The 26,770-nt window shown below is 47.1% G+C and overlaps 1 protein-coding gene across 11 annotated transcripts in view; it reads right to left on the bottom strand.

Moving 5' to 3' along the window:
* PANX1 (pannexin 1) overlaps positions 1–20,484 on the bottom strand; it is a 59,206-nt gene extending 38,722 nt beyond the window's left edge. For 3 of the 11 annotated variants that reach the window (XR_015157679.1, XR_015157680.1, XM_086384031.1), the window contains exon 1: positions 19,739–20,342. Coding sequence is in view for 3 of the 11 variants with exons in the window: in XM_086384027.1 (XP_086240153.1) it covers positions 19,739–19,919 (181 nt within the window). In the remaining 8 variants the exon portion in view is untranslated. Of the gene's footprint in view, positions 1–18,835; positions 18,888–19,738 lie in introns of those variants that run through there. The other 8 variants (XR_015157675.1, XR_015157676.1, XR_015157678.1 and 5 more) reach the window with 7 other exon arrangements.
* Positions 20,485–26,770: the final 6,286 nt, after the last annotated feature.

The following is a 26,770-nucleotide window of genomic DNA, read 5'->3' as shown; positions in this document are numbered from 1 at the left end:
ATTCAACTCTGTTAAGTCCTTTTGTATCTGCCCTCCCTCAAAGACGCCTTTTAAAAGCGAGATTTTATAGTTTCTGCAACAAAGCAAGCCTACTGTATCAGAGAAGGCCTTGAGTGTCTAAATTTGGTACAAATCAACGATTAGTGACTCCAGGAAAATGAGAAGAACAGAGACTACTACCATAATTTAGACAATGGGTCAAGAGGTGGCCAGTTCTTTGCAGACACAAGGACATTCTGAACAGACCATGGAGGATTTCATGGACAGATGCAGATGCTGAAGCAGCAAATGTTCTTCTCAAGGAACCTCAGAAAAGACAGGGACTTCCCTGGCAGTACCATGGTTAAGAAACCACGCTGCCAATCAGGGGCACGGACTCCATCCCTAGTCGGGGAACTGAGATCCCACATGCCTCATGGTGCAGCCAAAAAACTAAAAGAAGAGAGACATCTTAGTTTCTCTGAGCTGGGTATTTAAGGCCACAGAGTCTTCGTGCCAGCAGCCTTGTGCCAAGGACCCTGTTCTCCCCAAGGGCAGTTCTTTCTGTTTCTCTTTGGCACAACAGAGCACAGCTGCACTCCATAAGGTACTCAGACCTCGATGGTATTGAGCTCAACCCCAAAAGCATTTATCGGGCATGGGACCACAGAGGAGTCAGAGACAAAGAAAGCATGGACCCTGTCCTTGAAGAGACTATAGTCCAGCGGAGGAGGCCAAGAATATGAACCACTAATGATTAACAGACAAAAAGACTGCATGAAGGCTGAGCCATGGCAGATAATCATACTCAAAGGGAGGAAAGGAGAAAACCCAGGCTGCGAAAAAGCATGAGAAAGGATCTGAGTCTTTGATTATTTATTTTAAAGTATCTATTTATCTATTTACTTGGCAGCACGGGGTCTTAGCTGCATCACGCGGGATCTTCAGTTGTGGCATGCAAACTCAGCTGCAGCATGTGGGATCTAGCTCCCCGATCAGGGATCAAACCCGGGCTCCCCAAGCTGGGAGCCAAGTCTTAGCTACCGGACCACCAGGGAAGTCCCAGGCTTGGTCTCTGAAGTTCAGCACATGTTACAAAGGGAAGCAGACCACTGTGCCTGGAACAGAGTTCAGGTGGGGATCAGATAAAGGACACCATGGGGTGACATGCTGGGAAGTCTAGACTTGATGCTCTGATAATCACCAGGAGGTCTGGCAGGATGGGTGGTGGGAGGTGTGCTGTGTTTTATTAACAAGATCCTTGGGGCTGTCATTCACACACCCATGGTCTTGATGCCCCACTGAAGCTGCAGGGCTAAATTGAGGATGGGGCTGGTTGTGACTCAACAGAACAGGCACCCTCCCCAGCAAGAGGTGAGGAAGATGGTCTCGGGAGTGGGAAGATGGTCCCAAGAGTGGGGAACAGGGTCGAGATCCAGAACAAACTAGCAGCGTCTGTGCTGGGTACAAGCTCACTCTGCTTTCAGTGTGCTGCTCCGGCAAAGTACACAGCAATGTCCGAAAACTCAGGCTGCAGAATCAAAGCTGCGCTACAGCCCTGCCCTGCGCACCCCTGAGTGTGTTAATCTGGCCCCTACTGACGGCAGGCCCTCATCTGTCAGTCATACAGTGCTGGAGGGCGCTGGGCAGCCAACCGCGACTGAATGGTTATTATGTCCCAGACATGGTTCTAGGGCCCATGGTGTGAACATTTAATTCTCACCATCCTGTGAGACAGGTTCGCTAGTATTACCCCATTTATTGAGGAGGAAACCAGGACACAGAGAAATCACGTAACTTGCCCAACATCTCACAGTGAATGTGTCTGTGATGTGCCAGGACTGGAACCAACGAAGTCTATCTCCAAACTCATAACTTAACCAATATTCCAAAGTCTCCCCAAAATGAAAATACGAACTTTTTTGAAGAATTTCTGCTGAGAAAAATATCACGCTTTATGGACCTAGCACACAGGCGGTGCCAATACCCAATGGCTTCATGTAATAAAGGACTGCTACTGAACATACGCAAAGAATTCCTTAGATGTGGAAGATGTGGTGTATATACATGCAATGAACCATTGCTCAGCCATAAAAAAGAATGAAACAATGTCATGTGCAGCAACATGGATGGACCTAGAGATTATCATACACAATGAAGTCAGTCAGACAAAGACAAATATATAATAACACTTACGTGTGAAATATAAAAAAGTGATACAAGTGACTTAATTACAAAACAGAAACAGACTCACAGATGTAGAAAACAAATTAATGGTTACCAAAGAAAAAGTCAAGATGGGGTGAGGAGGATAAATTTAGAAGTTTGGGATGAGCAGATTAGGGTTGGGAAGATCCCCTGGAGAGACAGTGAAAGTTGCTCAGTCATGTCTGACTCTTCACAATACTATGCACTATACAGTCCATGGAATTCTCCAGGCCAGAAGACTATAATGGGTAGCCATTCCCTTCTCCAGGGCATCTTCCCAACCCAGGGATCGAACCCAGGTCTCCCACATTGCAGGCGGATTCTTTACCAGCTGAGCCACAAGGGAAGCCCAAGAATACTGGAGTGGGTAGCCTATCCCTTCTCCAGCGGATCTTCCCAACCCAGAATCTAACCGGGGTCTCCTCCCTTGCAGGTGGAGTCTTTACCAACTGAGCTATGAGGGAAGAAGGGAATGGCTACCCACTCCAGTATCCTGGCCTGGAGAATTCCATGGACTATATAGTCCATGGGGTTACAAAGAGTCGGACACAACTGAGCGACTTTCACTTTTACATATAAACTACTATATATAAAATAGGTAAACAACAAGGTCCTCCTGTATATTCAAGATCTTATAATAACCTAAAATGGAAAAGAATTTGAAAAATGTATATACACATGGCTGAATCACTTTACCGTGCACCAGAAACACCACACTATAAACCAAATAGTACTTCAGTTAAAATATTTATATACACACAAAGAATTCTTAAAACTCAACAATAAGAAACAACTCAAAAAATGGGCTAAAGACCTAAACAGACACCTCCCCCAAGAAGATATGCAGATAGAAAATAAGCATATGATACGATGTTCCGTATCATATGTCATCAGAGAAATAAACACTAAAACGACAAGATGCCAGTGCACACCATTAGAATGGCCACAGTCTGGAGCACAGACAGCACCGAACACTGGTGAGGGCTGGCGCCACAGGGACTCTCGTTAGGTGCCGGTCAGAATGCAGAAGAGGACAATCACTTTGGAAAGCAGTTTGGCCGCTTTGCACAAAGCTGAACATACTGTATAGCAATCATGGTCCTTGGTATTTACCCAAAGGACCTGAAAACTCATGTCCACACAAAAATTCACATGTGGATGTTCATTATAGCTTTGTTCGTAACTGCCAAGACTCAGAATCTACTAAGATGTCCTTCAGCAGGTAATGGCATAAACAGTGCTATGTCCAAATGATGGAATATTATTCAGTGTTAAAAAGAAATGGTTATCAAGCCATGAGAAGACATGGAGAAACCCTGACTGCATATCACTGAGTGAGAGAAGCCAGTCTGAACATGCTACATAGACTGTGTGATTCCAAGTCTATGACACTGAGGAAAAGACCAGACTATGGACCCTAAAAAAAAAACGTCAGTAGTTGCCAAGGGTTATATGGTAGAGGCTGAATAGGCAGAGTACAGAGGAATTTGAGGGCAGTGAAAAAATACTCCGTGTAATACCATAATGATGGATATACAATATTATACATTTTTCCAAATCCACAGAATGTACTATGAGGGAAATGTTGGTAGCAGAGAAGGTTGTGCATGTGTAGGGGCAGAGAGTATATGGCAAATCTTTGTACATTCCCCTCAGTTTCGCTGCAAAACTAGCACTGTTCTGAAAAAGTAAAGTCTTCAAGCTTCCCTGGTGTCTCAAATGGTGGTAAGGCATCTGCCAGCAATGCAGGAGACCAGGGTTCAATTCCTGGGTTGGGAAGATCCCCTGGAGAAGGAAATGGCAACCCATTGCAGTACTCTTGCCTGGAAAATTCCATGGACAGAGGAGCCTGGTGGGCTACAGTCCAAGGGGTTGCAAAGAGTCGGAGATGACTAAGCGACTTCACTTTCACTTAAGACTTCCCATGGTCCAGTAAAGACTCCACGCTTTCAACGCAGGGGCCACAAGTTCAATCCTGGGTTGGGGAAGTAAGATCTCACATGCCGGGTGGCATAGCCAAATTTAAAAACTAAATTAAAAATAAAAATACTAATATGTGTGTGTGTGTGTATACGCACAGCAGCTATTAATACCGGTCTTCAGGACAGCAGGGGAGGGAAGAGATTGGGAGCAGCTGCCTTGGTGCAGAGCCGAGAAGCAGCGTTTCCCTCCGCACCCTAGCCCTGCTGGCTGTTCGCCTGCAGGACCTAGGCCAGAGCCTCCCAGAGCTGCAGCATCTCCCAGGCCCCGGCAGACAGAGCTTCCTGTCGGAGAGGCTCCTGGGGCCCACCTGGGGCCAGGCTTCAAAGACACCATGGAGCCCAGAGCAGAGCCTCTGAATGTGGCCAACTCGGGGCCTTCCCCAACTAGCTTCAGCATCCCAGCACAACCAGAGGCGTCCAGTGTGCCCACAGAGCTCCCAGCAACGGCTCCTGAGAAACGTTGGTGACCCATGTGCCCCTACATGAAGCCTCACAGTGAGTCCAAGACACATGTGACAATCCCCGTCCTCCAAGGGCACAGTCAGTGATCCTGAACTTAACCGTTACAGCCCCTGACTAGTCTCTCCATGTCTCCATTCCAGTCTCCACAAAGTATCTGGGGTGAGATTTTCAAATGCATATCTGACTATGTCATTTATAACAAAAAGCCCTCCAATCACTCTGGATAAACTCCAAAATCCAAATCCCAAGAGGCCGTCCTCGAGGAGCCCTGCTTGCCTCTCTAACCAACCACTCGCCCTTTCCTCCCACTCAGCAGGCCCCAGGGACACTGAGCCTCTCCCATTCTCCAAGAAACCATGTCCTTTCTCCCCTCAAAGCCTCACACGTGCACTCACCGACAACTCGGCCACGTGTCTCGGCCACGTGTCACTTCCTTAGAAGGCCCTCTCCAATGTCCGTGGGTGGGCGACGCATCTCCAACAGCACTTGTTCCAAAGCACATATCACAGCCAGAAGCCTGCAATTATTAGGAAAGCATCTTCTCTGCCAAGCTGCAAGCGCCAGGACACGTCTGCCTCCTTCACTGACAGGTCCCAAATGCAGAGCAGCACTCAGCGAGTAAGTGAGGCATGTGAAGGAGGATGTGAGTGAACGGACACCAAGGTGAGAAGGTGAGAAAGAGTAAGATGGTAAGACGAGGCGTGAACTCTAGTGCCAGAACCAGAAGGGAACCGGAGGGCGTGTAACAGCTAATTTTAGTCCAGCGTCTTCATGTCACAAGGGGTGAAACTGAGTCAAGGTGGCAGGGCTTCTGGTCACTTACACATCCACAGCTGCTCCTTTCTGGTAAGCAAGAAGGGCTGGAAGGGGGTTCCCTCAGTTCTTCTGTGCTCAGTCGTGCTCCACTCTTTGCAGCCCCCTGGACTGTAGCCCAGGCTCCTCTGTCCATGGAATTTTCCAGACAAGAATTCTGGAGTGAGATGCCACTTCCTACTCCAGGGGATCTTCCAAACCTAGGATCGAACCCATGTCTCTTGTGTCTCAATTCTTTACCACTAGTGCAGTGGCCACCCACTCCAGTACTCTTGCCTGGAAAATCCCATGGACAGAGGAGCCTGGTAGGCTGCAGTCCATGGGGTCGCAAAGGGTCGGACACGACTGAGTGACTTCTTTCACTTTTCACTTTCATGCATTGGAGAAGGAAATGGCAACCCACTCCAGTGTTCTTGCCTGGAGAATCCCAGGGACAGGGGAGCCTAATGGGCTGCCGTCTATGGGGTCGCACAGAGTCGGACACGACTGAAGCGACTTAGCAGTAGCAGTGCCAACTGGGAAGCCCCTCAGCTGTTCAAAGTGTATCATTTTTCTATTCTGGAACTCACTTCAGTTCAGTTCAGTTGGTCAGCCGTGTCTGACTCTTTGCGACCCCGTGAACCACAGCATACCAGGCCTCCTTGTCCATCACCAACTGCCGGAGTCTACCTAAACCCATGTCCACTGAGTTGGTGATGCCATCCAACCATCTCATCCTGTGTCGTCCCCTTCTCCTCCTGCCCTCAATCTTTCCCAGCATCCAGGTCTTTTCAAATGAGTCAGCTCTTCACATCAGGTGGCCAAAGTATTGGAGTTTCAGCTTCAACATCAGTCCTTCCAATGAACACCCAGGACTGATTTCCTTTAGGATGGACTGGTTGAACCTCCTTGTAGTCCAAGGGACTCTCAAGAATCTTCTCCAACACCACAGTTCAAAACCATCAATTCTTTGGCACTCAGCTTTCTTTATAGTCCAACTCTCACATCCATACATGACTACAGGAAAAACCATAGCCTTGACTAGATGGACCTTTGTTGACAAAGTAATGTCTCTGCTTTTTAATATGCTGTCTAGGTTGGTCATAACTTTCCTTCCAAGGAGTAAGCATCTTTTAATTTCATGGCTGCAGTCACCATCTGCAGTGAATTCACTTCAATATGTGCAAAAAAAAAAAAAAAGGAGAACATAAAGGCTTAGTGTTTACAGACACTCAAAAGGAACAAAGCCTTATTAAGAAGAATATCAAGACCATCAGCTCCTGGATTCTCCTCTCACCAAGGAACTCGGGAACGGAAGGCAGGAAAGTCACAGGTACCATCACCCAAACTCATGTGAGCTGAGCCTCCAGCACCTGTCTGAATAGCGCCCAAATCTGTGTGATTGCTGAAGAGAAGCATGAAGCCTCTGTCTCTGCTTTGCTGGCTGCTCACAGCACTGGAAAGTATGTTCAGATTGTAGAAGCTTATGTCACTAGTTTTAGAGTCAACCAACATGTACTGAATACAAACCAATACAGGTGTATGTGCCAGGCTCTCTCCATAAATTACCTCATTTGATAGCCTGGCTATCTGTTTTGCAAAATAAACCTGGTCAGAGAAGAGAGGTGAAACTTGCCAAGAAAGGGTACAGCAAATAAGCATACCCTGCTCCGAAAAGTTACCCTTCCATACTGCAGTTATAAAAACTTTGAGCATCCATATTTGATCATCAATGATGGAGTAGATGTTAAACAATAAAAAAAGATTTTTGTATGTAGACAAAAAAAGACCCTGAATAGCCAAAGAAGTCTTGAGAAAGAAGAATGAAGCTGGAGGAAGCAACCTTCCTAACTTCAGACTATACTACAAAGCTACAGTCATCAGAACAGTATGGTACTGGCACAAAAACAGAAATACAGACCAATAGAGCAAGAAAGAAAGCCTAGAGATAAATCCATGCACCTATGGGCACTTTATTTTTGACAAAGGAGGCAAAAATATACAATACAGAAAAGACAGTCTCTTCAGTAAATAGTGTTAGGAAAACACGTAAAAGAATGAAATTAGGACACTTCCTAATACCATACACAAAAATAAACTCAAAATATATTACAGACCTAAATTTAAGACCAGAAACTATAAAACTCTTAGAGAATATAGGCAGAACACTCTTTGACATAAATCACAGCAAGATCCTCTATGACCCACCTCCTAGAGTAATGGAAATAAAAACAAAAATAAACAAATGGGACCTAATTAAACTTAAAAATCTTTGCACAATGAAGGAAACCATGTTGTTGTTCAGCTGCTAAGTCATGTCCAATCTTTGTGACTTCGTGGACTGCAGCATGCCAGGCTTCCCCGTCCTTCACTATCACCCTGAGTTTACTCAAGTTCACCACTGAGTCAGTGATGCTATCTCACCATCTCATCCTCTGCCACCCTCTTCTCCTTTTGCCTTCAGTCTTTCCCAGCATCAGGGTCTTTTCCAATGAGTCAGCTCTTCACATCAGGTGGCCAAAGTACTGGAATTTCAGCTTTAGCATCAGTCCTTTCAATGAATATTCAGGGTTGATTTCCTTTAGAATTGACTGGTTTGATCTCCTTGCAGTCAAAGGGACTCTCAAGAGTGTTCTAAAGCACCACAATTCAAAAGCATCAATTCTTAGGTGCTCAGCCTTTTTTTACGGTCCAACTCTCACATGTGTATATGACAACAGGAAAAACCATAGCTCTGACTATATGGACCTTTGTTGACAAAGTGATGTCTTTGCTTTTTAATACACTGTTTAGGTTTGTCACAGCTTTCCTTCCAAGAAGCAAGTATCTTCTAATTTCACAGCTACAGTCACCATCTACTTACAGGGAACTATAAGCAAGGTGCAAAGACAACCCTCAGAATGGGAGAAAACAGCAAATGAAACAACCGACAAAGGATTAATTTTCAAAATATACAAGCAGCTCATGCAACTCAATACCAAAAATCAAACATCCCAATTAAAAAGTGGGCAGAAGACCTAATCAGACATTTCTCCAAAGAGGACACACAGATGGCTAATAAACACTGCTCATTAAGAGAGAAATGAAAATCAAAACTATGATGAGGTAACATCTCATACCCGTCAGAATGGCCATCATCAAAAAGTCTACAAACAATAAATGCTGGAGTGGGCGTGAAGAAAAGGGAACACTCTTACACTGCTAGTGGGAACGCAAACTGATACAGCCACTGTGGAGAACAGTGTGGAGATTCCTTTAAAAAAACTAGGAATAAAACTACCATGCTGCTGCTGCTGCTGCTGCTGCTCAGTTGCTTCAGTCGTGTCTGACTCTTTGAGACCCTATGGACTGCAGCCCGTCAGGCTCTTCTGTCCATGGAATTCTGCAGGCAAGAATACTGGAGTGGGTTGCCATGACCTCCTCCAAGGGATCTTCCCAATCTAGGGATCAAATCCAGTTCTCCTGTATTGCAGGCAGATTCTTTACAATGAGCCACCTGGGAAGCCCATTAAAACTACCATATAACCCAGCAATCCCACTACTGGGCAACAGCCTGGGGAAACCATACACACATACCACAATGTTCATTGCAGCACTATGTACAATAGCTAGGAAATGGAAGCAACCTAGATGCCCACTGATAGATGAAAGGACAAACAAGTTATGGTATGTATACATAATGGAATATTACTCAGCTGTAAAAAGGAATGCATTTGAGTCAGTTCTAACGGACAGGGAGGGCTGGTGTGCTACAGTCCATGGGGTCGCAAAGAGTTAGACATGACTGAGCGAATGAACTGAACTGAACTGATTGGGGGTGGATGAACCTAGAGCCTATTATACACAGTGAAGTAAGTCAGAAAGAGAAAGACAAATATCGTATATTAAGGCATATGTAAAGTACTGATGATCCCACTTGCAGGGCAGTAGACATAACAGACTTTTGGACACAAAGGAGGGGGTGGGATGATTTGAGAGAGCAGCATTGAAACATATAATTACCATATGTAAAAGAGATAGCCAGTGGGAATTTGCTGTATGACGCTGGGAACCCAAAGCTCCTGCTTTGTGACAACCCAGAGAAGTGGGATGGGGAGGGAAGAGGGAGGGAGGGCATCTATATATGCCTATGGCTGATTCATGCTGATGTATGGCAGAATTGTAAAGAAATTATCCTCTAATTCAAAATTAAAAGAAGATTTCTTAAAGACATCTTTATATTTCCTAAAAAATTATACTTGCTCACTTTGCTACTTAGTTAAGCAGGAAACAGGGCTCAGAAGGGAAACAGCTTATTTTTTAACTTTTTAGCTTTGGGAAAAAAAAAAAGATAAAAAGAGACTGTAGAAGGAAATATTTCATAAGCTAATAATAACAAACTGAGACCTGATAGTCTCTAGGACCAAGCACTCCAGACCAGAGGGCAATGGAGAATCGCCTGGAGACAGAGCAGCCTCTGGACACTGCCAAGAGTCAGAGGACAGCCCCGAGCTGCGCGTTATGAAATCCCAGGACACGCCGGGAACCAGAGACTGGAACAGTGAGGTGCCGTTTTGTCTGTTTTTGTTTCTTTTTATTTTTAATTCTAACAAAGCAGACTTTGTGTGTACTTTTTTAGCAATTTTTTTTTTAATTTTAAAAAACTTATTTATTCTTGGCTGACCTGGGTCTTGCTTTGCGTGGGCTTTTTCTACATCAGTGGCCAGGCTGCTTCTCCCGCGGTCGCCGCGGCCCCTCCTGCTGCGGTGCCCAGGCTCTCAGCCCCGGACTCTCAGCTGAAGCGCTCGGGCTGCCCCGCAGGGTGTGAGCTCTGACCGAACCAGGAATGGAGCTGGCATCCCCCTGCACTGGCAGGAGGATTCCCAACCACTGGATCACCAGGAAAATCCCGTGTTGTTTTTTTTTTAATTGAAGTAGAGTTGATGTGTCCGAGAAGGCAATGGCAACCCACTCCAGTACTCTTGCCTGGAAAATTCCTTGGACGGATAAGCCTGGTGGGCTGCAGTCCATGGGGTTGCACAGAGTCAGACATGACTGAGCAACTTCACTTTCATTTTTCACTTTCATGCATTGGAGAAGGAAGTGGCAACCCACTCCAGTGTTCTTGCCTGGAGAATCCCAGAGATGGCGGAGCCTGGTGGGCTGCCATCTATGGGGTCACACAGAGTCAGACACAACTGAAGCGACAGCAGCAGCAGCAGAGTTGATGTGTGAGATGAGATTTCCATCAAGAGAATGAGAAACTGAAAGCTTAGCAGGAAGGAAGTGGAGAAGGGGCTGCTCCCTACATCCTGACGGGTGTAGACCGAGCCCTGAAGGGCAACTGGAAGTGCCTTGTGAACACGTAACGTGCACACCTCATGTGGAGCTAGCCGCAAACACAACTCTTTGACCCCAGAGAATGTTTCTCAAAGTGGGGTCCAGAACCTCAGACTCTTGAAGCCAGTTCGTGATGTGAACCCTCTTCTCATAATATAACTAAGTTGTTACCTACCTTCTTAATCTCATTCTCTCGTATGTTCGATAGAGCTTCCAGAAGCTACTGACTTGGTGTATCACTGTGCAATGAATGAGGAGCAGGCAGTGGTCTGTGGTCTTCAAATGAGCCAGACATTAAGGAGACTTGCAAAACTTGGAACCAATGCCACTCTTCTTGCTAAGCTTTTGTTTTTAAACTTATTTTTTCGCAAAATACATGTTAACATGTAATGGGCTTGTATTTTATATTAACGAATATTTTAAAAATCTCTCAGTTTTAATTGCTAATGTGATACTGATGGATATAACCTACAAACAAAAGCTCTTTGGAAATCCTCAATAAAATTTAGTAAGAGTATAAAAGTGTCCTGAGACCAAAAAGTTTGAGAACCACTGCCCTAGAGAAACACATTTTGCATGAGGAAGCACATCCAAGGATGCTCATTGAACCACTATTTGCAGTAGAAAAAAGTGGAATGAACCTATAAGTCCCTTAACAGAAAGGTTAAGTGAACTAAGGTATAGTCATACAATGGAAAATTATAGGCAACTAAAAAGAATGAGGCAGACCTACACATAGACACCAAAATATCTCTGGGACACATTATACACAAACGAGCAAATGTTAATACATGACATAATATTTTGTTACAAATTTAACTCTGATAAAATGCTAAATATCATCAGATTTTTCCATAGGAACATTGAGCAGTGTAAAAGGATACACGTTAAACAGTAATAGTAGTTACCTCTAGTAAAGAGACCAAGATTGGGGTATGCTTTTTTTTTAAAAAAAAAAGGGGGGGGGCAGGGTATTAATTTCCTCTTACTCTGAACTTTAACACAAACATACAGACACATAGCAAATTAAAACTATCTGGAAAGTCCCCTCCACCAGCACAGCAGCAGAATGGTGGGGTATCTACTCAAGAGCATCTCAGGGCAGACGCACTGCTCCCAGTCTATCTCATCAGCATGAGTCCATGGAGAACCTCTTTATCCTTCATACTGAATATTCACCATGTTCTGAGCCTATTTGGAAGCTGTAATTTTCTCAAAGCATTTCCACTTTGTTTATCCCATCCTTAACCGCCCACCTTCTCTCAATCACAAAGATAGTAGTAATAGCAATCATCAAAATATGAAATGAGGGACTTCCCTGGTGGTCCAGTGGTTAAGAATCTGCCTTGCAATGCAAGGGACCCAGGTTCAATCCCTGTTTGGGAAACTAAGATCCCGCATGCCACGGGGCAACCAAGTCCCCCATTGCAAGATATGCTGCAACTAAGATTTGATGCAGCCAAATAAATAAATTAGTCAAAAGGCAAAAAACAATGAAGTGAAAGTAAATTTAATGAGCCCCGAAATGTAGAAGTTTGTCAGATAACTTGACAAATTCCCAGTAATGATCCCCTTCCTATAATTCTGTAGCAGTATATTTTGAGGAATTTATCTACTAAAGATGTAACAAGCTGTGCAGGCAAGTCAGTCACTTTGTCTGTTGCTTGTCAACTTCCCGGTTTATTTCTAGATGTAAGAAGATACCTGGGTAAATGAGATACATAAAATCATACACTCTGGAAACCAAGAGCAAGGGGACCCTCCTAAACTGCTGGAAGATTCAACAACAAATGATCTTTCCAGAGAGCAACCAGCCATTTAAGTCTAGAATCCTGAAAATGTTCCCACACTTTGTAATTAGATTTATACACAATTTGTTGAAATACTGAGACCTTTAGTTTAGAGGTTTATGTTCAGGAGTGTTTCTCACATTGCTATTTGTATTAGCAAAAAATTGCAACAGGGTCAATTTCCACACACCTTTTCGATGTTTCCTTTGGTAGCCAACAAAAGGCAAGTTTGTCAGATTTAAGAATGAGGTAAAATCACCCGAAATGAAGTTTGGTTTTTCAAAAGCAGAATACAAGTTGTCAGCTATGTACATACAATAAAGAGTTCGGGGAAACACACAAAGATTTGACAGTGGTTACCTCAGTGTTGTAACAGTGCTGGAATTACTGCTCTGTTCTACACTGCCCATGTTTTCTACAGGAAGTTATATCTTTATAATCAGATAAATATACACATACGTAAACAGCCTTTGAGAAAAAGAAGTGCAAGCTTTAGAGAGGATGAATAAGTGGGAAGAATCCCCCCCTGTGCTAACACATACCCTGTGCCCTACATGGAGCCAGGCTCACCTCAGTGCTTTCTCTCCTGGAAACCAATGTCCCAGCTGCCCCCAGGCAGCCCCAAGGGACACGGCTGCGTCCAGCTCACTCAGCTGGGGCACGGTGCTCCCAAACTGCACCCCCGCTCTGGACCAAACTCACTGCCCCAGGTAGGGGTTTGAGAAGAAAGCACTCCAAGGAAACAACCTGCAGAGGAAGGGTGGGTGTTCGAATGGTTTCTAAAAGGATGTTGCTAATCTAAGTCTAGACTCTGCAAAGATTTCAAGACATATGTTCAGCTTTTGCTAAGGACAGGACTTTCATCTGTTTCGAAATAATAGAGTTTCCCCCCCACACACAACTTCATCTTCTTTTCGAATTTTCATTTCTCTTTGGAAAAGAGAAAGGGATTTGAAAATACTTAAATATAGATCTAAGTCATTGAGTTCTTTAAAGTCAGGGAACAATGGGCATTGAAACAGAACAAATGCTATTGGGGTAAATTCTGTTAATTTTTAAAATCAATCTCATCATGACTAAATGTTTGCTTATTATCCATCAGTTCACATTCTTTGGTCTATTACTGTTACTCCAGTTCTCTCCAATGACATTATACAGAGTTTTCAAATATTTTTGATGGTGATTTTTTTTTTAAGACAAACTCTTTCAAGATACATAAAATCCTGTCTTACAGACAATAGAATAACACTCAGGATCCCAAAATGCTAAAATCCTACTGACATCTTTAATGATTCCATTCCTTTACAAACTCCACTGAATGCCTACTACGTATCAAGTTTTGTGCTGGACGCTAGGGATAGAGCAGTCAACCCCACAGAGGATAAATGATCCCTGACCCCAGTAAACTTATAGTCTGGTGGGGAGACAGCATTAAACACAAATTATGGAAATAATTAACAAATTGGAACTTGGGGTAAGTGCTTAAAAGGAAACACTGTGCTTTGAGAACACATCAGAAAAGTCCATGGAAACTTGCAACCTTACTCCTGAAAGAGGCAATTTCTTTCTTAAAACAAGGAACACATCAAAATTCCTCTTCCCCTCTTCTGAGTCACATTTAGAGGGAGCTGGAGCCGGAGGGTACACAGGCGCATTGACTTTTACTTGAAATAGTAACTCAGGAATGTAGAACTATCCTAGAGAATGGCTCCATCTTTCTGGGAACTTTTGTTTTTCTTTCAATGATGGGAGGAGGGCAGCTGTTACAGAGATTATGTACCAATAAGCCTGGTGTGTAATCATGGAAAATTAGGAAGAACCTACACGCACATCCCTAGGAAAATGACTGGGTGAACTATGGAAAGAACACTTCACCCTATGGAGTATCTCTGTCTGCTAAGTCGCTTCAGTCGTGTCCGACTCTGTGCAACCGCATAGACAGCAGCCCACCAGGCTCCACCATCCCTGGGATTCTCCAGGCAAGAACACTGGAGTGGGCTGCCATTTCCTTCTCTAATGCATGAAAGTGAAAAGTGAAAGTGAAGTTGTTCAGTCGTGTCTGACTCTTCGAGACCCCATGGACTGCAGCCCACCAGGCTCCTCCTTCCATGGGATTTTCCAGGCAAAAGTACTGGAATGGGGTGCCATTGCCTTCTCCCATCTCTGTCTGCCTGTCTGTTAAAAAACAGTGAGGTGACACTTCAGTACTAACACAGAAGGCTCTCCATATCATACTCAGTGGGAAAGTGCAAACCACCATGACGTGACTCAGTTTGGTTTAAAAAAGTGTCTAAACTTTGTATTAATGCAAAGAAAGGGGACTTTTCAGCTGTACAGTGTCCACGGTGGTCACTGTGGACACACACAGTGGAAGGCTTATAAATCCTAACACACGAGGAAGGCTTATAAATCCTTCACCCTGAGAAGGTATGTAGGTACTATCTGAACAATAAAAATACAAAAAAAAAAAAATTTAACAAAGAAAAACATGTATCAGTATGTATGTACCCTCTCTGGACAGCAGGCATCCTTCTGGAAGGGGACCAGGATGCACCCCTGGTGTTTTGGCTTAAACTGTGAGTTGAGGATGTGCTGTTTTGGGACCTTTGCCCTGAGACCCTATATTAGCCCATTCTTAGAGACACGCCTGAAAAGAACAATCAGCTGTGCCACCCACTGTACGCTGAAGGCAGCCTGAACACATTCCCAAAGGTGTGCCTACGCACAGCCACAGAAGAGCAGATGACAGAGCTGCGGACTCAGCTGGAGGAAACATGAGGGGAGCAGGGCACTAACAGCTCTGCAAGAGGCTGCAGCTCCCTGTCCCCCGGCCCCCTGGGGCTGGCCCAGCACCGGCCCGGGAATGACAGCAGCAGAGAAGGCTAACCCTGAGAGACCACGTCCCTCCATCCAGAACCACAGCAGCCCACCGGTAGGGCAGCGGAGGAGCAGGCTCCCTGGGCGGACCAGATGCCCTTCCCTGGGGTCTAGCGGTTGCCCTGCTGCTCATCTGGTCCGGCCAGACTGGGACCAGGCAGCCAGCATACTGGAGGGACACAGGGACTCCACCCTCCCAGCATCTCCCAAGGTGCCAGACGGGGGCTCAAGAGTCAAAGCAGACCCCAAGGGAGGATACCTCGGCCTCGGGTCACGTACAGCCCTAGGCCAATGGCACTGCAGATCCAGAAAAAGACCCCAAGACCACAAATCTCATTCAGGGTTTGGTCTGTTGAAAAATAACATGCTTAGGGAATCAGTTTCTTCAATGCTTGAGATAAATACTAGAATTTCAGAGCGTGAAGGCCATGTGGCCCAATTATGCTTGTATTCTACACAGAGCTGTCACTCTGCTATTTCCTAAACTCTCTCTAGATACAGAAATATATAGAGATAGGGAGATAATCAGGGTGACAGATGCTGTACCTCTAGAGGCATCTGCAAAGGTGTGTTAGAAATGAAGGTCCTTTTGTGGCACAGAACTCTGACCCCCTGCACCTGCCATATGGTGACAGTCGTGTGTTCTCCAAGCCACACAGAATGACACTCAACAGCCTGAGCCATACAGAACAACACTCAACCGCCTTCCACAGAGCCTTCAACATTTCAAACAGATTCTCCCTTGCCCCAAAAGTGCTGTAAAAGGGAATTTGAGGCGTTTGCAACACACCCTATGCTTGTAAATCAGGTGGGGCAACTGGTGCCTCCACTCTGACCGTATCCTGCAGTACTGTCATCAGAGCGGGACCTCAGGGAGGGAACCAGGACTGACCTCACCAGAGCAGCCCTTGTGTTATTAAATGACACGGGGACCCAGCAACAAGGAAGTCTCCCCGTACCAGGGACCCCTCACCTCGAGCTGGTGAATTCCAGGTTGGGACCTGGCTGCTGCAACCTCAATCCTGACATGGGCTTCTGACCTGGACACGGAGGCCTGGCCTCCCTCCCTGGATGCCCCTCCCCGCCTCAGCCCAGCCATTCTCCAAGGGCAGACCCAGGAGAGCTCTCTCACATGCTCCTGCATTTCTTTCACCGCATCTTAATTGAGCACTTGTTGTATACAAGACATGATGCAAGGCAAGCAGAGAGAAAAAGTGAGAGCTGAAAAAACGTGGTCAGTGCTGAGTGCCTCTTCTCTGGCTCCCATCGCACAGTCTTACCAGCCAAGAGTCACAGTCAAATTTAAACTGTCCTCTGCTGTGCATCAGATAGTGTGGAATCAGGGTTTTTTTTGTCCCCCTACCCAGCTTACCCTCTTGGGGAGCCAGGCACGCAATGCTTTAGAAGAGCTGAGCAAAGTATCAGGCTTAACCAGACCAGGGGCCTATTTTAATTCTTACATCAATCCAACATCAGCAGCTCACTTTGCAGAAGTCTTTAAAACTCTCCAGCCACAACTCAGAAATTAAATGATTCTCCTAGCAACTCCCTCCAGAATGGCTGTGCTTGTAATTCCGGCCGTCACAGGGCAGTCAGGACCAATAAGCAGTGACAGCTCCAGGTTGCTGCAAAGGCCGCCAGTGTGCCCTCCACCGTGCCCATGAGCACCACCCTGCTCTGCCCTTCCACAGCACATCACCTCTGTGATGACCCACAAAGGCTGGACGGACGGCTAGGCAGAGCCCCTTCTGCTCCCACCTCCCAGAGCATGCAGGACCCCACCAGACCAGTTCCACGCACTCTTTCCTGTACCTCTTCGCTCCTCTCTGAAGTCTGTCTTCTGGCTTTGTCTAACGTCATCCCTGGTCCTGCCTTCCTCCTGTCAAATGTCCTGAAGCTCTCAGTATACAGGAGTCTGCTGACAGCTTCACCCAAGCTCCTGCCACCTGGTGCTCAGAGCTTAACACTGCCTTGTCATTGAATCACACACTGCTGAACCACGTTACCTCCAGCAAGTCTGTTCCTGTGCCCAGCTGGATGGTAAACTCCTACAGGGCGGGGAGAGGACCACACCTCAAACTCCTTCAACACCCTCCAACAAAAAAACAGCAAAAGCTCAGCCTCCCACTGGGTAAACCTACCCAAAGTAAATGCCTTTCAGACAGCCCATCAGTTAGAAAGGGCTGACAGCACTCTTAAGAGTCCCTGGAATACGTGGGCTAGAGGTAAGGTTTGATCACAGAGGGTATCCAGCTCCTGGCATTAGATGGCTGCTCCCCCATGGCAGAGCCCACGTCTCCCCAACTCCTGGGTCCTCAGCGCCCAGCACTGGGTCCTCAGGAAACATTCAATGAAGGGGCAGATCATCTCCAGGATCCATGCTACTTTGTGGTTTTCCTTTCTCCTGGAAGCCTCAACTCACAGGAAGGCAGAGGGAAAGCTTTGACTATCAATGCCTGTCCAATGACAAGGAAAACTGAAGACTACTTTTCAAAATGAATTTGATGACTTCCTGCCAAGTTGAACAATTCTGTGGTGCAGATCACAAAATCAAGCTCACTGTAACCTTTTTCTAACCAACTATTCCCTCAACTTCACTACTTTTGTCAATATCACTCCCCAATCACTAGGCCTGCAGCCTTTCAGGTATCTCTGATCAGTTCGGCCCTTAGGGGCCTCTGGAAAGCTATATGCCCAAAAGCGTGTCTCCCTGCTCCTGGAAACCTCCCATCCTTTCCCTTCTAGTCGTGGGGCCCACACTCACACAAGACCTCAACTGATTCTGAATCTTTATGGCATCCTTCCTAACTCTAACCTCCTCCCCTTCACAGACCTTACACACTGCTGCTGCTGCTGCTGGGGCTGCTAAGTCGCTTCAGTCGTGTCCGATTCTGTGAAACCCCATAGACGGCAGCCCACCAGGCTCCTCCATCCTTGGGATTCTCCAGGCAAGAACACTGGAGTGGGTTGCCATTTCCTTCTCCAATGCATGAAAGTGAAAAGTGAAAGTGAAGTTGTTCAGTCCTGTCAGACTCTTAGCGACCCCATGGACAGCAGCCCACCAGGCTCCTCCGTCCTTGGGATTTTCCAGGCAAGAGTACTGGAGTGGGGTGCCATTGCCTTCTCCAGACCTTGCACAGTACCCTCAGCCTATTACTTATTAAGTGCTGTTTTCAGCTAGTCCAGCCTCTACTCAAATCATAACTTTTCACTTTTTAAACCAAGTCTTCTGTTCTGTTCTCACTGACTCAGGCCCATATTCATTCTCATATGCCAGAAACCCTGACCAATCCTTCTGCCTCAGTGAGGATACTCGCTCGCAGTGTCTGTCCTTCCAGGAACTGGGCCTTCTCCACCATCTCAAAATCTTGGCAGAAGTGTCAATTCTGCTTATCCACATCCCACCCACGGGCAGGGGCTTCTCACCCAGGCCAGCCCAGCTTCTCACACAAGCTTTCCCCATCCTTCAGCCCACTGGCCACCTCCGCTCCACAGAGCTGTGTATAGCCTCACACACTGCCTTCCTGTTGACTCACTCTCCCCCGGCAACCCAACCCCCCCACCCCGCCCCCGCCAAAATCAGAACAGCTGGTAAGGAAGACCAGCCGCTTGGTGGCCACGTGATCCTACCCAGGCCACCAGACTTTCAGAATCTCACAGAACTGTTGCTATAACACATGAGAATTTACACGGAGGCGATTCATTTATCTCACATTCAAAAAAAGACCATCCAGGTAGAGGATCTGGATATCCTTCTAATACTGGCCAAGAGCAGTTATTTCCCATCATTCACAACCCTGCAGCTGCTAAGTCTCAGTACACGTTAATTTAATGTAAGACAAGGGAGAAAGCACTTTGATTGGGGTACTTTTACTCATATGCTCCATTTAGACACTAAGGAGCTTCTCTGATACAAATTCTAGGTGACTGCAGAAATGTGGGGGTGGAGGGGAGAGGAGACAGTTGTTCCAGGCAAATCTAGTGACAACGGCGCCGGTCTTAGGAGTGAGGCTTGAACACTAAGCCACAGTCAGCAGTAGGCACTGACTGGGCACATTGCCAGTAAGCCATCAGTGGGCAGCAGGCAACTGGCGAACTGGGGAGTGGGATACGAGCAGAGTCCACGTTTGGGGGTGGGGGCGGGAAGCACGTGGACAAAGACTGCTTCAGACCATCAAATCTGGCTACCTTCCTTCCCAACGTGCATATGCCCATGACAACGGCCGAGCACCGCCCGGAGCGCGCGGTAAATCACTTCCAGCCAGAGACTAGGGCACCTCTGATAACGCCGGCCCAGCCCGCCCAGATCCCGCCAGCCCCGGACCTCACCAATGGAGATTTCTTGCGCGAAAGCCAGCGAGACGAGCAGGAGAGGCAGCCCCACAGCGATGCACGTGACCATCTTGTCCACGGCCAGCTCCAGCCGCAGCCCCTTAAACTTGGCCTCCGAGGGCTCCTTCAGCAGGAAGTCCGAGAAGACATACTCGGTGGCAAGGTGCGCAATGGCCATAGCTGCGGCGCGCCGGGCTGGGCCGGGCCGGTTTGCGAGGCAGGCCTGCGGACTGCCGGCGTCGGGAGGGCGGTGCGGCGCCTTCGACCGTCACCAGCCCAGCCCGCGGGTTTCGCTTTCCCTTTGCCGGCTCCCCGGTGGCTCCCACATTCCGCCGGTCTTTGTACCGTGATGCGCCGCAGCCATTTTCTCCCGGTGCCTGGCCTGGCGTGTCCCTGGGCTGCTCCGCGGGCACGGGAGCCCGGGTTGCGCCCGCTCCTCCACCGCAGGCCCGGGCGCAGCCACCCCGGCAGGTCCCCGGGCTCCGCGCCGCCGCCGCGCGCCCGAGGGCGAGTCCGCGGCCAAACAAAGCACGAGCCCCGCCGCGAGGCCCCGGCTGCGGCTGCCGCCGCCCCGCGCGCTCTCCCGGAACCTCGGAGGAGGGCGAGCGCCGAGGGAGCGCGGTGTTTCCGGGAGCCGGAGGGCGCGGTGAGCGCGGCAGCGCCCGCAACCCTGGGATCCACCCCTGAAGGGGGCGTCCGGGCGAGAGGCACCTCGGCTAGTCCTCGCGCCCCTCCCACCCTCATCCCCTCCTCTTCCGGGCGCCGGGAAGTTTGAAGTCCCTTCCGAAAGTGACCTGCCGCCCTGCAGACCGGACGGACCCTTACGCCTCACCCCCAGCATTTCTACATGGCGGGATCGGGTCAGAAGGTGGTGCAAAGGCCTCAGAGAGCAACGGGCGCCATAAAAGGCGATCGAGCGGGTTAGACCGAGCAAACGTGGGAGAGGGGGCGCTTAACTCTTGCAGGTACACTGTGGGCCAGGGATGTGCGGGCTCGGAGTGGTGAGCCTGCACCTGACTCGGTCTCAGGGGTCTGTGCTTCGTCTCTCGCTTTGCCCGCGAGAGCCTCGGTCTGGGATGCTGAGAGACAGTCAAAAGATGCTGTGATCAGCAACACTTGGAGCTGGCAGGACCTTTGAAGAGGAGGGCTCCTTGGGCCGGGGCTGCCGTCTCTGCTCTTTGTACACGGGCAGGTCCGTGCAGGCAAGCCTCTTCTGTGTGCGCTCACCTGCCCTGTGTACATCTCCACCCCGCCCTGCCCTCGGAGTCCTCGTCCCATGGCCTGTACGACCCTCCGCTTAGGGGACTCATGGGACCAGGACCACACAATGGCCAGGAACACAACCCGCATCTCCTCTTGGCCTGAACTCCAGTCTTCCCCATCTTGCTCAAAGCAGTGCCATCCGACCATGCGCCCAAACCAGACACCTGGACTGCCCTGTGTAACAGTGCCGTCTCTCCCAGATCCCTTAGGCAATTTCCAGATTCTCTGGCTTCTCGCTCCTGAACATTGAACATCTAATCATTTTCCTCCACCTGTGCTGCCATCCTCTCTCCTAACCACGTACAGGTAGGCCCTGCAGGCCCCCAAGCCCTTCTCCCAAGCAGCTGCCAAAGGGAGCTTGTAACAGCTCCAGTCTTATCCTATCACTACCCTTCTTAAAGTGTACCTTGTTTTTAGGATAAAATTCAAATTGTTTAGTATGGCCACTGCCTGCCTTACCAGTTTCACTACTTTCCCTTCAGTTCTTCAACTTAGCCTCCTCCAGACCTTCACCTGCCCCAAAACACATCCACAGTAGCCTCTTTGCCTGGACTGTTCTGCTGGATGTCACTTACCCTGGAGAGTCTTCCTTGCGAACACTAAACAGGATTAATTTTTGTTAACTTTTGTTAAATATTCTTGTGATACCAGCTGCAGGCCTTGGCAAAGTTACATGCCCCCTCTGTACCTCAGTGTTTTCATCTGTAAGGTGATTATACTGCTTAGGATTGAGGTAAACATCGAAAGAGTTAATATACATAAGGTGCCTAGGACATTGCCTGGCGACTGACGAGTGCTGTGTACATGTTATCTATTACTGTTCCCCTCAATTTTTCCTTCTTTATGAAAATCACAATTCAGTTCAGTTCAGTCGCTCAGTCATGTCTGACTCTTTGCGACCCCGTGAATTGCAGCACGCCAGGCCTCCCTGTCCATCACCAACTCCCAGAGTTTACTCAGACTCATGTCCATCAAGTCGGTGATGCCATCCGGCCATCTCAACCTCTATCGTCCCCTTCTCCTCCTGCCCCCAATCCCTCCCAGCATCAGAGTCTTTTCCAATGAATCAACTCTTCGCATGAGGTGGCCAAAGTATTGGAGCTTCAGCATCAGTCCTTCCAATGAACACCCAGGACTGATCTCCTTTAGGATGGACTGGTTGGATCTCCTTGCAGTCCAAGGGACTCTCAAGAGTCTTCTCCAACACCACAGTTCAAAACCATCAATTCTTTGGTGCTGAGTTTTCTTCACAGTCCAACTCTCACATCCATACATGACCACTGGAACTAGACGGACTCTTGTTGGGAAAGTAATGTCTCTGCTTTTCAATATACTATCTAGGTTGGTCATAACTTTCCTTCCAAGGAGTAAGTGTCTTTTAATTTCATGGCTTCAATCACCATCTGCAGTGATTTTGGAACCCAAAAAATAAAGTCTGACACTGTTTCCACTGTTTCCCCTTCTATTTCCCATGAAGTGATGGGACCAAATGCCATGATCTTAGTTTTCTGAATTCTGAGCTTTAAGCCAACTTTTTCACTCTCCTCTTTCACTTTCATCAGGCTTTTCAGTTCCTCTTCACTTTCTGCCATAAGGGTGGTGTCATCTGCCTATCTGAGGTTATTGATATTTTTCCCAGCAATCTTGATTCCAGCTTGTGCTTCATCCAGGCCAATGTTTCTCATGATGTACTCTGTGTATAAGTTAAATAAGCAGGATGACAATATACAGCCTTGATGTACTCCTTTTCCTATTTGGAACCAGTCTGTTGTTCCATGTCCAGTTCTAACTGTTGCTTCCTGACCTGCATAGAGATTTCTCAAGAGGCAGGTCAGGTGGTCTTGTATTCCCATCTCTTTCAGAATTTTCCACAGTTTATTGTGATCCACACAGTCAAAGGCTTTGGCATAGTCAATAAAGCAGAAATAGATGTTTTTCTGGAACTCTCTTGCTTTGTCGATGATCCAGTGGATGTTGGCAATTTGATCTCTGGTTCCTCTGCCTTTTCTAAAACCAGCTTGAACATCTGGAAGTTCACGGTTCACGTTTTGCTGAAGCCTGGCTTGGAGAATTTTGAGCATTACTTTATTAGCATGTGAGATGAGTGCAGTTGTGCAGTAGTTTGAGCATTCTTTGGCATTGCCTTTCTTTAGGATTGGAATGAAAACTGACCTTTTCCAGTCCTGTGGTCACTGCTGAGTTTTCCAAATTCGCTGGCATATTGAGTGCAACACTTTCACAGCATCATCTTTCAGGATTTGAAATAGCTCAACTGGAATTCCATCACCTCCACTAGCTTTGTTCATAGTGATGCTTTCTAAGGCCCACTTAACTTCACATTCCAGGATGTCTGGCTCTAGGTGAATGATCACACCATCGTGATTATCTGGGTTGTGAAGATCTTTTTTGTACAGCTCTTCTGTGTATTCTTGCTACCTCTTCTTAATATCTTCTGTTTCAATTACAGTTCAACAAGTATGTGTTTAACTGTCCATTGATTTAGTGTTTGTCTCCCCCTTTATTGCTATAAGGTGCATTTAGGGATTAAATAACACATCCTCCTCTGGAGAAGGAAATGGCAACCCACTCCAGTACTCTTACCTGGAAAATCCCATGGATGGAAGAGCCTGGTAGGCTATAGTCCTTGGGGTTGCAAAGAGTCAGACATGACTGAGCGACTTCACCTCTTCTAAAGCCTCCCTTCCCCCTCTCCTTACTCCAGTGTCATTTGTTAGAAGGAAGCCAAAGCAGCTGTGGGCCTCATAGCTATGGTCCCAAAACCATTGTTTTGTTTGTTAGAGACCCTTGACATTTGGATATGAAATCTTCTGTGACCAAAATAGTCAAAGTCAAGAGAGTTAAGCCCACTACATGGTCTGTTCTGTTTATATATTCATTTATTTCTGTAAGTAATATTTGCTGAGCAACTATTGTGTATCTGCACTGTGGTCCGTGCTGGGGTGCAGCAGTGAGCAAACAGGTCTGAGGTCCTTGTTTCCATGGAGCCTAGATTTCAAGGAGACAGACAAAAGCCAAACTAACAGGTAAGATGGATATGTCCCAGGATTAGGGCAACTAAAGAAAATAATGGAAATTAGAAATAACTTGGGAGGGGTCCACTTTAGAGAGGGCAGTCTGGGAAGCTTACATCTGAACTAGGAAAGAGGATGAGGGTGCTGGAAAGAAAGAGCACTCCAGGCACAGAAAGCAGTGTGTGCAAAGGTCCTGAGGCAAGAAGGAACTAGCAGGGCACAGGAAAGCTGAAACAGAGAGGAGTCAGAGGTAAAGCTGGAGATGTGGCCATCAGGGGCAGCCAAATCAGTCTGAGTTTTATAGATGAAGGTAAGGAGTTTGGATATTGTTAAAAGTGAAACCAAAAGACAGTAAAGGAAATTTACCAGGTTAAGTGATCTGATTGGATTTGGAGGAGCACTGTTGCAGCTGTGTGGACTGTGCTTAGAGGGACAGAAGTGACAGGGACTACCTCCATGATCTGCTCAAGCAGGGTTTGGAGTCTGCAGCCTAGGAAGAAATACATTTTGAATTTATTAGCATAAAGATGATTTTCAGATCCGGGAAGATGAGTGAAATAACCTATGGAGGGGGTATAACAAACTACCGCTGACTTGGTGGCACACGTTTATCTTTCATCTCTTTGTCTGCTCTGGGTCCTCACAGCAGCGCAGCAGGCTTCTCTAGTTGCATGTTTCAGGCTTAGTTACCCCTCAGCATGTAGGATCGTAGTTCCCCAGTCAGGGATCAAACCTGAGTCCCCTGCATTGGAAGGCAGATTCTTAGCCACCGGACCACCAGGGTTATTTATTTTTCAACAGTCCCACATTTATTTTTCAACAGTTCTGGAAATCTGAAGTTCAAAATCAGTTTCACTGCAATAAAGTCAAGGTGCCAGCAGGCCTCCAGAGGCTCGAGGGGAGAATCCGGTCCTTTGCCTTTTCCAAACTTGAGAAAGCATTCCTGCATCTCCAAAGCCAGCAGCATAGCACCTTCCTTCATGTGTCCCATAGCTCCCTCATCTTTTTTTATACAAACACCGTGCTTGCATGCATACTCAGTCACTCTTTTGTGTCCAACTCTTCCCACCATGGACTGTAGCCCATCAGGCTCCTCTGTCCATGGAATTTCCCAGCCAAGAATACTGGAGTGAGTTGCCACATTTTCTCTTTCAGGGGATCTTCCTGATCCCAAGGATCAAACCCATGTCTCTTGCATCAGCAGGCAGATTATTTACCACTGTGCCACCTGGGAAGCCCCGTAAGAACACTGTGGTTACATTTAGGGCCAATCTGGGTAATCCGATATAAACTTCCTATCTCAAGATTTGTAACAATCATAGCTGCAGTCTTTTTGCTATACAGGATAACATTCACAGGTTCAGGGAGTGGGACCTGGAATCTTTGGCTATACTATTCGGCCCGCCCCGGAGGGCCGAACGAAGAAAAGGGCCCAGTTCAAGTTGGGAGGCATGCTAAGATGTAAGTCAGAGGGAGGAGAAGGAACTCGCAAGAGACTGAAAGGAAATAGCTGCTGCGGAAGAAGGAAGATTGGCAGGTCATGTTATGGAGCCAGGGAGCTAGAGGGTATCCAGAAGGAAGGAGCTGCCAAGTGTTACTGAGAGGTTAAGTAAGATAAAGACTGGGAAGAGGCCACAGAACGTGGAATCATTTCCATTATCATTATAGTCGTGAAGGTTTTGATAACAGCAGACTGGGGTGCAGAGTTGGGCAGGGCCCTCTGGAAGGGAAACCTTTGGAACAGGTGGAGGCATGCATCTGGTGAGGAGACAGAGACAAGTGTGGACAGCACTTTCAGTTCTGCTATCAAGGGAACAGAGGACCTGTGTTGGAGCAGGTTATGGAGTTAAAGACAGTGATTGTTTGTTTGCTGTCTGTTTTTAATGGAAGGTATTGCTGATAACTTTGTGCAAGAGGGAAAACAGATGACTAAAGGAATTAAGTTCTTGAGAAAGCAAGAAGGGATGCAATCTCCAGAGTCCAGAGAGACTGGCCCTGCCAGGAGCAGGCACACATCTTCTGTTGTAACAAGAGGAAAAGACATGTATAAATGTGATTCATTTTCTCAGCAGAGTGAGGCTGAGCATGAAGAAGTGTGGTACCTCTGAGAAAACAATACTTGGTGAGAGTCGTGTTATCTGTGGGCTTCCCAGGTGGCTCAATGGTACAGATTCTGCCTGTCAATGCAGGAGAAATGGGTTTAATCCCTGGGTTGGGAAGATCCCTTGCAGTAGGAAATGGCAACCCACTCCAGTATTTTTGCTTGAAATTCCATGGACAGAGGAGGCTGGCGGGCAACATTCCATGCAGTTGTAAAAGAGTCAGACACAACCTAACAACTAAACAACAACAACATTATCTGTATATATATATATTGTCACTTTTCATTTCCTCTAATGAGTATAACTAGGATAGTTGCTAAATATCTAAAAAATAATTCTCTTTTAACTAATCGCCTGCTCCAGGTAAAAAATTTACCTATTACTAGACCTCAGGTTGGAGAAGGCAATGGCACCCCACTCCAGTCCTCTTGCCTGGAAAATCCTATGGACCAAGGAGCCTGGTAGGCTGCAGTCCATGGGGTCGCTAGGAGTTGGACACGACTGAGCGACTTCACTTTCACTTTCCACTTTCATGCATTGGAGAAGGAAATGGCAACCCACTCCAGTGTTCTTGCCTGGAGAATCCTGGGGACAGGGAAGCCTGGTGGGCTGCCATCTATGGGGTCGCACAG

This window comes from Bos grunniens, chromosome 29 (assembly GCF_055505025.1).
Source record: "Bos grunniens cultivar Pamir isolate PY7600 chromosome 29, Bosgru_T2T1.0, whole genome shotgun sequence".
NCBI lineage: Eukaryota > Metazoa > Chordata > Mammalia > Artiodactyla > Bovidae > Bos > Bos grunniens.
The sequence above is the reverse complement of the archived record's forward strand: the minus strand, read 5'-3'. Positions and strand labels throughout refer to the sequence as shown.